The sequence below is a fragment of the Nyctibius grandis genome, chromosome 3 (genome assembly GCF_013368605.1).
Source record: "Nyctibius grandis isolate bNycGra1 chromosome 3, bNycGra1.pri, whole genome shotgun sequence".
Taxonomy (NCBI): domain Eukaryota; kingdom Metazoa; phylum Chordata; class Aves; order Nyctibiiformes; family Nyctibiidae; genus Nyctibius; species Nyctibius grandis.
This window is the reverse complement of record NC_090660.1, coordinates 36273084-36286410: the sequence shown is the minus strand read 5'-3', so window position 1 is coordinate 36286410 and position 13327 is coordinate 36273084. Positions and strand designations below refer to the sequence as shown.

The window sequence follows — 13327 nt, the reverse complement described above, 5'->3', positions numbered from 1 at the left end:
CTTCTCATGTACAATCACCCCAACTCCATCAGCCTTTGGTTCTCTTAGGAATCTGCCTTCAGAAATAACTCAAACCACAGAAATTATTAGTAGCCACATGGAAATACAGCATGAGATCACTCACTTTTATTTTAAATTGTCAAACAGCCAGACGGTTAAAAAGTAACATGCGGGCACGACTTCAGCTTCAATAATAACCTCCCGTGACTCACCTACAGAACACACTTCAGTCTTAACTCGGCTGACTTAGAAGAAATGGACAAATAACCAACATGAGAAAACAAATGTAGGTATAACATTGCTTTGATTACATCTACATATACACAAAATCGTCCAAGAAAGTAATCTTTTTACAGCAATTTTTTGTAGTTTATTTTCCCTTCCCTGATTTTAACATCTAAACACAAAGACTGAGTACTTGGCAGCCTGCATTCCAAACCAGTTCTTTCAGAAGAATTCACTGAGGAAAAAGGGTTTTTTCATTTAAATACCTCTTCAAACTATATTTTATGAGTTGGTGCTTAATTATCTCAGAGATTTTGATTACTGTTTTTATTTCAAGAAATCTAATTTGGTGGATGAGGAACACAAGAGCATAATTTTAATCAATCTCCCTTGGAACTTAAAATAACACTAGCTGATGACTACTTCTGAGATAGCAAGCTATTCTCCCCTCGTCAGCTGCATATATCTTTCTGAAATATTTGCTGGAATATCAGTGACAAACCATAACAACATAAAGGAAGTAAATATAGCTCAACTTACACTTCACTGAAAAATATTTCTAATCTCCTTTTTGTCACTCAAATAACACCTAACCGTAATGATTTCCAAATGCTATGGTCTATTACCAGTGTCTTTCCCACAGAAGCAATATCAATCTAAAGAATGGTTTTAAGGCAAGAACATTCTTTCAGCAGCCTACCAGAACTAACAAAGAATTTAATGCAGTAGGTCACTTATTTGAGGTATAACCATACTAGCCAACTTCATCAAGTTAAGAAAATATGTTGTTCAACTATAAAATCCTAGAAGTTGCTGGACAGCATTCTGCCTATTGCCTTTGTCAACTTTTAATTATGTCATGTTACCAACAAACTGCCAAAGCAGAGCGCAACTGATAGCACGCAACAGTCTGAGCAGAGCCTATTTTTAGCCTGCAATTCAATCAGCACACTTAGAAGGGCTAGGATGAAAGCTCAAGACAGCCACATTGCTGTATATAGGCCAACGCAATTACATGTTGAAACATGTTGAGAACGTGATTGTAAACTGGAGTCAAGGTTGGGAGAAGCAGCACTAGACACAGTTGCTCTGCACTAGTGGATGTCTTTATTGGCAGAGCACACACTCGCATCTCGCCCATCTTGATTAATAGTCCACGAAGGAAAACATTAAAACAAATGACAGTTTTACTCCAATTCCTTTCCATACAATTTAGCGCTCATGAAAGACAGACAACATTTTGGCAACCTTGAAAATCAATATCCTTTTACCTTCATTGGCAGCTGTTCAGATGACTTAGCATTGTTAACGCTAAAGTAGTCCACTTCAATCCCGCCCTGAAAATACTGCCAATGAGGAGACAACTCAGTCCTCACCCTGCATGTTCCTGAACTTCTGTGCTGAGGTAGGAGTTACAGGACCTGTTTTGAAACACCATTTGCAAGGATGCTTTTAAATCCTTCGTAGCACTGAATAAAAATATTTTTAAATTTCTTTTCTTTAAGCCAGGAAGTTTTTATGCATTCAAGTGTTAACTCTTAGCTAAAAAAATGTTAAGCTCTTGCTGTCTTTTTAATCTTCAGGAGTCACATTTTCAGGCTTTTCCCCTACCAACTATACAACCTTATTTTTTTTTTTTTAATGATAAAAACCTAAGCTTGCTGTGTAACAGACAGCTTCAGACTTAGGACCTATAGAACCTAATGTTTTCAGACAAAAAAATGACACCACAATGTGATCACTTATCCTCTAGGATATATCTAAACGATCTATCAAATAGTAATTACTTTCATACACTAAAGCTGCAGCTGAATACTAATCAATGATGTGAGGAAGAGTAAGGCTGTGTTTCATTACCACTTTTCCAGGAGCTTTAATTGTTTTTGATACAGCTGCTGAAAACTAGCCTAAACAGGATTCTCTTCCTCTTCAAAGTCTTTGTACAGATGAACATTAGGAGACGCTTCCTTACAAAATAGACCCCTTAACAAAAGAAAGACTACAAGGAACACATACATGTTTCTGAAGACTTTCAAGCTCAACAAACATATAAATTAAGGCACATCTAATTAGCAAACAAAGAATATCTACATCTTGAGATAATTCTGTCCATTTTCAGATTTCAATCATACCGCAGGGTGTTGTTTCTCTGAAGGGCACTTTTTTGAGTGCTGATCACTTCTCTTCAGCAAGCGAAATAAAAGCACTAGGAAAACTGAACTCTGAGAATCTGAATAGTAAAGTTCAGAAATGCAAAGATACGGGCATACCCTAGGCTCATCAGGAATTCACATTCATAACTGCGGTGGCTTTTTTCCTCCACATTTCAAAAGCAAGCAAAAAAAACTCCATCAAGACAACAGGAAACCTAAAAGCATAATTCAGTAGCATCTGAACTGAGAAACACAGTCTAAGTCTCAGAAACTATACTCCTCTACCTTCTGAAAGTTCAGGATTTTCTTCCACCACTTCCCCCACAACATTCAGCTTCATCAGAAAAATGGCTCATTTTCCTTCTCTAAGCCAAAATTAAAACTACAAGAAGCTTCTTAACTACAGTAACACACACACACAAGGCAGAATAGCACTCAGTAAAACCATCATACAGTAGCTGAAACAATAGTGCAGACAAATTAACTTTTTAATTAGGCTAAAAAACCCAGTTGAACTCAGCATCTAACAAGAATAAGTTACCGCCTACAAAGCAATTATAACAAATTTAAATGCACTACTTTCAATAAGTCAAGTTCACTTCTGCTCAAAAATGTGAGTAGAATAGAATGTTTCAATTGGAAGAGACCTACAATGATCATCTAGTCCAACTGCCTGACCAAAAGTTAAAGCATGCTATTAAGGGCGTTGTCCTGATGTCTCTTAAACACTGACAGGCATGAGGTATCGACCACCTCTCTAGGAAGCCTGTTCTAGTGTTCACCCACCCTCTTGGTAAAGAAATGCTTTCTAATGTCCAGTCTGAACCTCCCCTGGCGCAGCTTTGAGCAATTCCCACATGTCCTCTCACTGGATACCAGGGAGAAGAGATCAGCACCTCCCTCTCCACTTTCCCAATGTGCAAAAAAGACATAAACAAGCAAACATAACAAAGAGCATTACAGTATAAAATGAAGAGTGCATAAGACAGGAAGGGAATGCTTGGTTCACAGGCAATCAGAACAGTGGATACTAAATCCAGAAAAGCTGCACTTCTTTCTGCATCTTTCTAACATCTCATATATTATAATCAAACCAGAACAAAAAATTCACAGTGAAATGAGAGTCCTTCAGCTGTGACCAGCAATGATCATTGCAATACATTAATCATTTAGAATACTAACACAGGTTAAATCAGTCACGTCTGTCTGAAACAAAATACCATGTTTTACTTATACCCTGCTTTTCCACTTGTGAATAAAGCCTGCATGCTGTACTTGTGGTCTCTGGAGAGGTAGAGGCCTTCTGCATTCGTAAGAGAAGCTTGACTCAACTGGTAGCACGATACAGTGTACTTGAAAGAAAGAATGATGAAAACAAGGAAGAAACACGTGTAGAGAGTGAAAAGCACAAATAGGGTAATTTGCCCTAGCAGTAACTTTTCTTCCTCAGGCACACAGTTTTTCAAAAAACGGACATTTTCAAATCACATTACAGTTTCCTATAAAGACACCCAAAGGAAGGAGTTTGACGAAATCTACCTCATGAGGGAAACTTTTGAAATTCAGAAGGCACTAGCCTTAGGACCAACACACTTTCATAACCAGAGTGGGTGAGCCTGCACCTCATTTCCTTTCCTTGGCACTCACCACTACCAGGCTTCTCAGTCCTTGCACTTTTGCAAGCAACCAAGTTAAAAAAAAAAAAACCAAAAACAAACACAAACCGCACCAAAACACTAAGAAAATTTCACAAAATCACTTACTTTTGATAGGCAATGGTCAGCCACAGAGGTCTTCAATACCTATGAGACAGGGCAGCACAGATGATCCTCACAGTTTCAAAAATCTCCCCTTTCTTCCAAGGGTGGCAGGAAATAACACCATTTTCCTTCTCCTTTGTTGCTTATTCCCTCTTCTTCTCCATCTGCTCATCGCCTTTAATGGCTCAGGCCCTGCAGGACTGCTACACCTCTCAGGTTCAAAGAATAAAGCTCAACAGGTATCCTTAATTCTCTGCCTGGCAAACCTGGGAAAGTCTCCCCGACCAGAGACACCAAGACCTCCCATAAAGAGGGCAGTGGACTCCAGATTTTTGCAAGCCAACTCCCTCACAAAGCTGGAGATAAAGGGGAGGAAAAAAAACCTTTGTGCGTGGAGCCAAAGGTCATGCTCCAGGGATAGCTGCTGCAGTACTGTAATAAAGAGAGGGCAGATAGGTAGCTGTTTCAATTTCTCCACTTCCCATAAAATGCCAAGTGTTTCTGAGTACTAGAAGTCTATTTATGTCTATCCCACAGCTAGAATGGGGTCATCACTGGTGCTCTGGAGAAAACTCAGAATTTCTGTTCCACCCTGACAAAAACCAGGCCCAAGTCCCCGTTCTGCATTTCCCTGGCATAGATGAGATTCCTGTTGGTGTACTGATTGCATGCCCTGCTATTATGCTTTTTCCTTTCAAACCTTACTGTAAAATAGCCTTGTAGTAATGAAGTAAGAAAACAGACAGGATGTGCTTTTTCAGCTAGCCTTACCTGGCATAGGACCCTTGGATGAGCAACCTTGCTAGCACAGCTATGAGAGCCACAGCTTCCTCTTTTGCCAGCCCCCAAATCATGCCAGGTGGTTCACAATGAACACACTGAGCAATCCCACCAGAGAGGCCAGGAACTTCATCTTCCCCTTGCTGGTAACAGAGGCATCAGAAAAAGCTAGACACAAAATCCCCAGGCAGCTCACCAGCAGCTGAAGCAGCTACTTTACCTCTGAAGTGTTTACATGTGGCTGCAGTAGTAAATTTACAATTCTAAAGAAAATACATATTTTCTCAATTTCACTTCCAAAGGCTGAAGGGTTCATTAGTAAATCTGAGGTACCTAGCTTCAAAGAACAGTGCTGAAATGTCTCATATTTTTATTTTTGAAACAATACCTATGTTACTTACAATTATCTTTTTAACTGGCATAGTCTGTAGTTTCTAAAACCAGAAGATAGCGCAGAAACCAAGATGAAGGCATAACTTTCTTTCCTAAATAGGGAAGAAGCTATCTGTAAGTGCATTTTATGCCAATATAATCATACATGCTACGTACAAGAGGAAAATTGTATTGGTTTGTCTGTATCAATAGAGTTAAAGCAATACAACTGGTTTATCTACACAAAGCACAAGATACAGCTTACTATCTTTGTGGCTGATGATCATAAAGCTTCAAACCATACGCACCCCTCCACTACTGCATGTAATCATGTGTATGTGACTTGACTTTGTATTACAACTTGTTTATTTATGCACCTTCTTCTCATTTTCCTGATATCAACAGTTTAACTGCTAGTAAACACAAGGCAACACTGTCCAAGTCTCATTTTCCCAAGTATATATATACTTTGCCTCAAAAATCACTCTAGAACTATGACTAAAAGGAGATGAAGCTGCTTTTTCAGTCACCGCACTCTTTGTATACAGCCTACTGAGCACTACCATATAAAATGATGACCTATATGACCAAAAGATTAATAATACGTTGCCCTTGTTTAGCAATAGTGACTAGGCATCCAGGATCAAAATTAGCAATTTTCCAGGACTTTGTAATTCAAATAAATATCCTACTCACAAAATGGATAAAGGGTCAGTTTAGAAGTATGACTACTAAAGCCAAGTAGTCTTACTGAAGGTAAAAGAAAAGGTCTAAGCCTTTTTCTTTTTTTTTAAAAAAGCATTCTTAAAATGCTGGGAATGACAGAATTACTTCTTTTTAACTGTTTGGAATTGGAAACTGCAATGCATTTTTTTAATATATATGTGTTAAGCTGATGACATGTGCAAAGTGAACTTTCAAGTCTCACTCACCTTTACTTCAATAGTTTCATATGCCAGATAGTTGCAGATGTTTCTAGGTAGCTGGGCCTACTAGAGAGCTCACTGCTACTTTTGTCCCAACTTGTTCCTCTGCTAAAAATATGTAACAACATTCCTTGCTGTCTTATTAATAACTGTGATACAATATAAAGTTAGTACTAATATAATGCAATCCAGGTGGTGTGGAAAGTGATGACAGAGGTGTAGTAGCTGGCACCCTTTCCTCTGAGCCAGTAATGAAGTAATATCCTAGCACGTGGGTACAGCCCACTGAAGCACTGCTTACCAAAGGAAGTGGATAGCCCCAGCCCAGACCACTCTGGGTCAGCGAAAAATACATGACACTTTTTGAAAGAGTAGAGGTACCAACCTGTCCTGGCTGAATTCCAGTCAGAGAAGTGGTCTGTAAAACCAAGTACATTGTCACAGGTGACAATGCGATGGATGGTTGACTTACAGCCTGACTGCCTTGCACACAGTTGCACAAGGATTGTAATACTCATCCTCACAACCAGTGAGTGAGATCAGACAGAAAGAACAGGGACTCTCATTTAGACCCTAACTACTTGTGAAGTAGGACAGTTGTGCAAGCACCAGAAAGAGAAAACTCTTCCTGAAAGTTTTTAGAACTTTTGTTCTTATTTGGGACAACATGGAAGAGGAGATTGCAACATGCCAGGTCCCACATCTTTCTCTGACCATTCCTCCACCAACATACAGATGGGCTGAAATCATCTTAGTCTAACTGAAGCTGTTGGCTATCTTCATACAGCACTTTTGGCAGAGTTTGGAAGAAAGGAGGTATCTAAAAGTGGTTTTGAAAGAAAACATTGGAATTTGTAACTGCAAGTACAAGACTTCAAAGCAAGGTCTAACTTCTTCCTATTTGCCTCCTTTGTTTGATTACAAACCTCCAGTAAATGCATGGTGATGCAACTTTCCAGATACCGCATCTGTCCAATCTGTGATTTCAAAACTGAACGGAACCCTGAGAACTACCTCCTGACATCACACTCGCTCCCATCATTCTTGACACTGAGCTCTACAAAGACTCTTGAGCTACGAGCAGCCACACTGAGAAACTTTAGAGAGAAGTGTCAAATTCAGGAATTAGACCTCCAGGATAGGTCTGCTCTCCTGCTTTTATGCCTAGATCAAACAACTGAACTGAAATACAACTTGCCCAAACTACAACTTGTCAGAAGAACCTCGCAAGAACTTCAAAGACCTCTTATATTAAACTGCTGGAGATAAAGCCCAGCATTTGACAGTTCATATCTGCTGTACAGGTATCTCCGCTCCTTCGAAGGGCCACAACACAGAAGAGAACAAGTTGCCTGAGATCACACAGGTTTTCACAGCTGTGCTTTTGGGCGGGTGTTTATACTGCCTCAGAAGAGTGTGTTTCACACAGGACTCTGATGCAGCTCGTGCTTTCAAGCTGAAAGACAGACCTGGATCCTAACCCCTTTGCCCTGATAAACACTTCCCTAGAAAATTCAAGCACACACACGATCACTACAGGGTCAATCTCTTCAAGCACAGGATTTTGTCAACTCCAGAAATACTTGGCTAGATCCAGAACACTTTGGAAACCTGATGGAAATAACTGTTCTGTTAAATCCCCTCTTCTCTTGAATGATGAGAAATGGCTGGTGTTCACCTGCTTCAGGAAGAATATGAAAGACCTAGGCGTCTTGACAGCCCTTGACCAAAATATTCCCCAACCACCCACCCCAAGCCTCACCAGTGATACTTGCAGAAGATATCAGCTAATTTCCCCTGCCTGTGGGTTCATTTTTCCAGGGACAAAGATATTCCAGTTTCTATCTTCTATTCTTCAGCTCCTATGAAGAGCATAACGACCAACCCAAAAGTGCTCTCTTCAGAGAATGGCTGCTCTATTTACCTCCACCTCCAGCCAGATCAGGATCCAAACCAGCCTCTCTTCTTCTGCCTAGCCTCCGGGTGCCAAGGCATTTCTTCATGCCACTGTGCTTCAAGGAAGCCCAGGGAAAAGGAGCCAGTTGGTAGGTCTTCTGCTCTCAGCAAACCTGAAGCTGATGCCAGCATATAGCCTGGCACTGAGTTCAATGCCACAGCTGAGCTTCATGCCAGGACAAAAACCAGTGGAACAGCCCCTGCTATCAGTTTACATCACTCCATGCCCCAGAGTCAGTCCAGGCTTTAATCTAGGGCTAAACCACAGCAGCTGAAGACAGAAATCTGGATGGTTTCTTTATGAATGAATCTCCCGATTCCCTCTAGTGCTCATTGGATTTATTTGCTTATACCACTCTTTTTTGAATGACACTGTTCCTAATTACAAATTCTTGGAAGAGATTTAAACACAGAAGTTGCCTCCAGTTTTCTCAGAAGGAACAGGAGATCAAAACAACTATCCTTACGGCATTGTATCTCCCCTTTCCACCATGACCACCAGTACACCATATGCACTATGAGATTTTTTTGGTTTTCCATTATTACTCGAAGTACTTCAAATTACATTTTCTTGATAAATTAGACAGTGTGATTTCCTGTGTTATTATAAATATGTATTTCTTACAGAGCTTCCCCAACACTGACCAGTACCGTGGGATGTGAAAACAGAATATAGCAACATACTCAGTGTTCTGTAATTATATGAATAAGTTATAACAAAGATCTCTAAAAAAAGCACACCAGTTGACATCGGCCATGTATATATATCTACTCTCCTGAACGACCCTGTGTCAGCAAGTCACAAGTATCAAGTAACTCAAAGCAATTCAAAACCAACAAACCCAAAATACCAAATTAGATTCAAAGCGCATTATTGGCACTGGGCCTGAGCAAGAAATTTAGATCCAGTTCTGAATTTTCCCAAGGTTCACAGAAATGGGCAAAAGGGACATCCGAATTCAGAGCCCAGACTAGATCCAGTTCTCGTTCACACAACAGACAGTAAGAGAGACCTAAAATCCTCAGAAACAGAGCAGCCATATCCAAAATGGCACCTTGGGCAGTCAAATCAATGTAAGCAACCCACAAAAGCTGTGCAACGTGGCTTAGTTACTCAGCGAGAATGTGCAGATGTGGCTAAAAATACCACAACAGAATTTGTGGTACATCATTGCATCGGCAACTAAGATGGTGTGTCACCATCTAGCACCAGGGCACCTGACACCATGGGGGATATCCAAGGCAAGCGTTCCAGACAGCAGTGCCCTGCCCCATGGGGTTCAGTTCGGCACACGTCCGCCGGGCACGGCTGCCGCACACACAAGGCAAACTGAGCACAACCCAGGGTACAGTAAGCTGCTTCATCCAGAGATATGGCTGAAGGGAAAGGTATGCGCACAGAGAGAAGGTGGGGAAAAGGGTGAGGGAGGAGGTTTTAATTAAGCACCTAATTCCAAGCAAAAGAAGGATTGCAGATACCTTCCTCCTCAGTTTTCCCTGTCAACCAGTTTAGGTGCTCTGCCTCATCCAGATGCTTGAGGAGTTCAGGGCAGTAAAGCCCATCCCAGTCAGTGTTCAGGGAACTCAGTCACCTAACTTCACTGCGCTCCCCCACAAGGATCTAAAAACATTGCCACTCAGAAGACACTTCATAGATCTAGACTTGCACCCAGACTCAAGTATACTTGTAAGTTTAAAGAGAAGAAGTAGCAAAACCAGCATATGAAATCAAGAGTTGTACTTCCAAAGAAAAGCTGACCTTTGGAGTCAAACGACAACATTTATTGGTTACAAAAAAGCTACTAACACCACACTGTGACAGGTCAGAATGTCAAAGCATTTGAGTCTTAAATGGTTTTCTTAATAATTGTTTATAATATTTAACTTACAATGACTTGCAATATACAAATTATTTTTTTAACTACAAAAAGCACTGTCATCACTACAAATTTCATCCCAGCAACGGCAAAATCCGACACCCACTAAAGTGAGCTGGATTCCCGCTACTGACTTCACTCTCTCAAGTATATCCCACAGCAGTGCATCATCTATGCAGACTGTACAAACCAGCTGGTGATTTGAAGGCAGCAAGTTGTCACCTCTGTTCAGAGAATAAGTGAATATTCATCCAAGTCTAAAGACAATAACTTAAAAACTAAAGAAAACTAGCACTGATCATTTGAACTTGCTGGCAAAAAGGCCAACAGTTTAGAAGATTTCAGGAGTCAGTCAGAGATCAGTGTTACTAAGTATTTGAGTTATAAACGCCTACATCCGTTTCAAGATATTTTGCTCTAGTCACCATCAAGATACTAAATGGACCATCAGTCCAATAGCTCAAATATGTCAACCTGAACTGACACCTGAGTTTCAACCTACGCTGTGCTTTGACAGCTGCATTCCTCAGATCAGCGAGTTTGTCCTGATCTCTGGGAGAAATGGAGCAAAATCCTTCTCGGTCAACTAACATGGTGATCTTCTAGAGACCAGGTGATGGTCTTGAGGAAAAGCTACAGAAAAAATCTCTACCTCCAAAGAAGAACATGAAAAGCTTATCCTTAAAAAGCGATATAAACCAGTTGGTTCTAAAAATTAAACACAGAGATGTAACGCCAAACACAGAAAGGCTGCACTGACAGCAAGCGCACACAAAGAACTAAGCTTTCAGTATATGTACTAAAGTTAAGAGAGTCTAATCAACCCTTTTTTTTCTTCTTTGTAGAAGCTAAAAGGAGGCCAAGAGACATAATTAAGGAGTCTAGAAATGGGCCCTGATTCTGCAAAAACAAACGTAACTGTAACCATGTAAGCAAATTTCAATGAGCCTGTCCACATCATTAAAACAGCAGAAACAAAACGTAAGAGTCAGAACCTCAGATTAACAAGTCACTGAGCCAGGAATTGCGTTTAGCGGGGTAGTTATCTTTCAATAGCTGGTTTTACAGCACTTCTACAGACTTATGCCATCTTTCATCCAAAGTCTGTAAGTCCAGTTTCCAAACATTAAACAAACTTCTGAAACACGCCACACACTGAAACACAGGACAGGGGTTAAATGTATAGAAGTGGCTGTGGATTTTGGGCAGTTCCTAAAACACTGAACCCTGGGGATTTTTGGGTTAGTACAGGGTTACAAAAAAAAAATGCCAGGACAGTATTCAAAGCAAAGTAAAAGCAAAACACATATAGTGGAATACTCTAAACGAGGTTGCATGAACTGTAAATCCATATTTAAAACTATCTTTTTATTTACTTCATTAGGTGTCGGAATCTGTCCTGCCTTTCTTTTAATTAGCTCTGACTCCAAAAAAAAGCCTCCCTTGAAAACAATGGGACCAGTCTCTGAATTGGGGACGACCAAGCACATGAAAACAGAACTGACCCAGCGCACCAAGAGCTTCCAAAGGTTTTGTGCATTAGGCAGAGCTCTGCTCGCTGGATGCTGTATCCTTGGCAACTATTATGCGAGAAACCATTCTCCAAATGAAAAACTTCTGTCTGCTCCAAGAGCTTTTTCTCTGAAATACTTTTATGGGGTTTTGGATATCCTTAAATCTAAGGGCACACACAGCCCTTTGTCATCTTCCCACAAGCTCCCAAGAGCAAGATACAATACAACAAGTGATGTTAAGAGAGTATTTTCCTCCCACTTTACCAGAGAGCAAATGAAAAAGTTTTATAACTTTTACTTTGCTTTTTTTTCTGGGAAAAAAAAAGGAAGTGGGCATTTTTCCTTTATTCTTCGGTGCGCTCTATAGAACTAACGTGCAGATACAAGATAATAATGAAAGGACATTATTATTATGTCAATCAATGGCATTGCTTTGAAAACTGAAAATTCAAGTATCATGCCCGAGTGCCTGACTTCAAGGGCAGAACTGCAGATGCCAGCCTACGTACTAGAAGAAGTATGCAAGAAGAGATAGGTAAGATTTGACAAGGGCCGTCACAGTAACATGCCTCAGCTCTTCGCAAGGGGGACTAGCGGTACCAATTGTTTCAAGGGCAGCAGACACAGCTATTTTTACCAAAGCCCTGGCTGTAACTGCCTAGCTCATTAAACCTTACCACAGCAAAGCTCAGATCCTGCCTGCGCGACCGTGCTCCCTGCAGCTCGGCTGTCCTTAAACAACACGTTATTCCTCAATATCCCCAGATATTCAGAAGTCACTTGCAAGGGACAGACATGTAATATTTGATACCCAACCAGGGCTTTGGTTTGGGCGGGGTGGGGGGGGTGGGGGTGCTCCTGAGGAAAACGTACAGCAGCCACAGCTGAAGCAGTGGCAGTAGCTCCCCTTGAAGGCGTTCGGGAACACACGGGAGCAGCACGGGAGCACCGCCGGCGCCCCCCGGGCCTCTCCCCAGGACTTAAGGAAATACTTATACTGCCGGGGCGAGGGATAGCGCCGGCGGCCCCCGGCGCTGCGGGGCAGCCCCGCCGCCGGGCGCCCTCCCGCGCAGCCCCGCGGAGCCCGGGCTGCAGCCCCTCTGGGGCCGGGGGCCAGCCACAGCCTCTCGGCCCGTTTTGCCCGCTGCTGGCTCCCGCGGGGAGGCCGCTGCCCTTCGCCCGGTGCCCCCCACACCCTCACCCTCCCTCGGTACCTTCTGCGGGGCGCGGAGAAGGCGGTGCACCCCGGCCAGCTGGGTGGCGAGCGGGATGTCCTCCCGGAAGGTGTACAGCGGCGGCCGGGTGGGCTCGGGGAAGTTGGTGCTGTTGAAGGGGTCGGTGTCATCCAGCAGCTGCACCCGGCACACCAGCGTGGCCATGGCGCATCCATCCACCGCCGCGGCCGGGCGCGGCTGGGGCGCGGGCGGCGGAGCGGGCACCCCCAAGTCACCGACACCGAGGCGCTGCGTGCGTGCCCGCCGCCAGCTGGAAGCGGCACTCTCCTCCCGGCCGCAGCCCCCCCGGCGCAGGCTGGACAGCCTCCCGGCTCCCTGAGCGAGCGCTGGCCGCCTCACAGCCGCCGCACCTCGGGGAGGCGGCCCATGGCCCTTTCCCCGCCGGGATCCACGAGTGCGGGCGCGCTTCAGGGCGAGAAAGGAGGCGGCGGTGGCGGCTGCAGCAGCAGCAGCAGCAGCAGCTCCCCCATGCCCGGCCGCTGCGCGCCGAGCGGGCAGCGGGACTGCCGCGGCCGGCGCAGGCAGCGCC

General features: G+C 43.0%; 1 protein-coding gene across 2 annotated transcripts in view; it reads right to left on the bottom strand.

The window, feature by feature from the left end:
* Nucleotides 1-13096, bottom strand: part of FHOD3 (formin homology 2 domain containing 3) — a 433451-nt gene extending 420355 nt beyond the window's left edge. For both annotated transcript variants that reach the window (XM_068396058.1, XM_068396059.1), the window contains exon 1: nt 12778-13096. In XM_068396058.1, coding sequence (XP_068252159.1) covers nt 12778-12942 — 165 coding nt within the window. In that variant the 5' untranslated portion in view covers nt 12943-13096. The remainder of the gene's footprint in view (nt 1-12777) is intronic.
* Nucleotides 13097-13327: the final 231 nt, after the last annotated feature.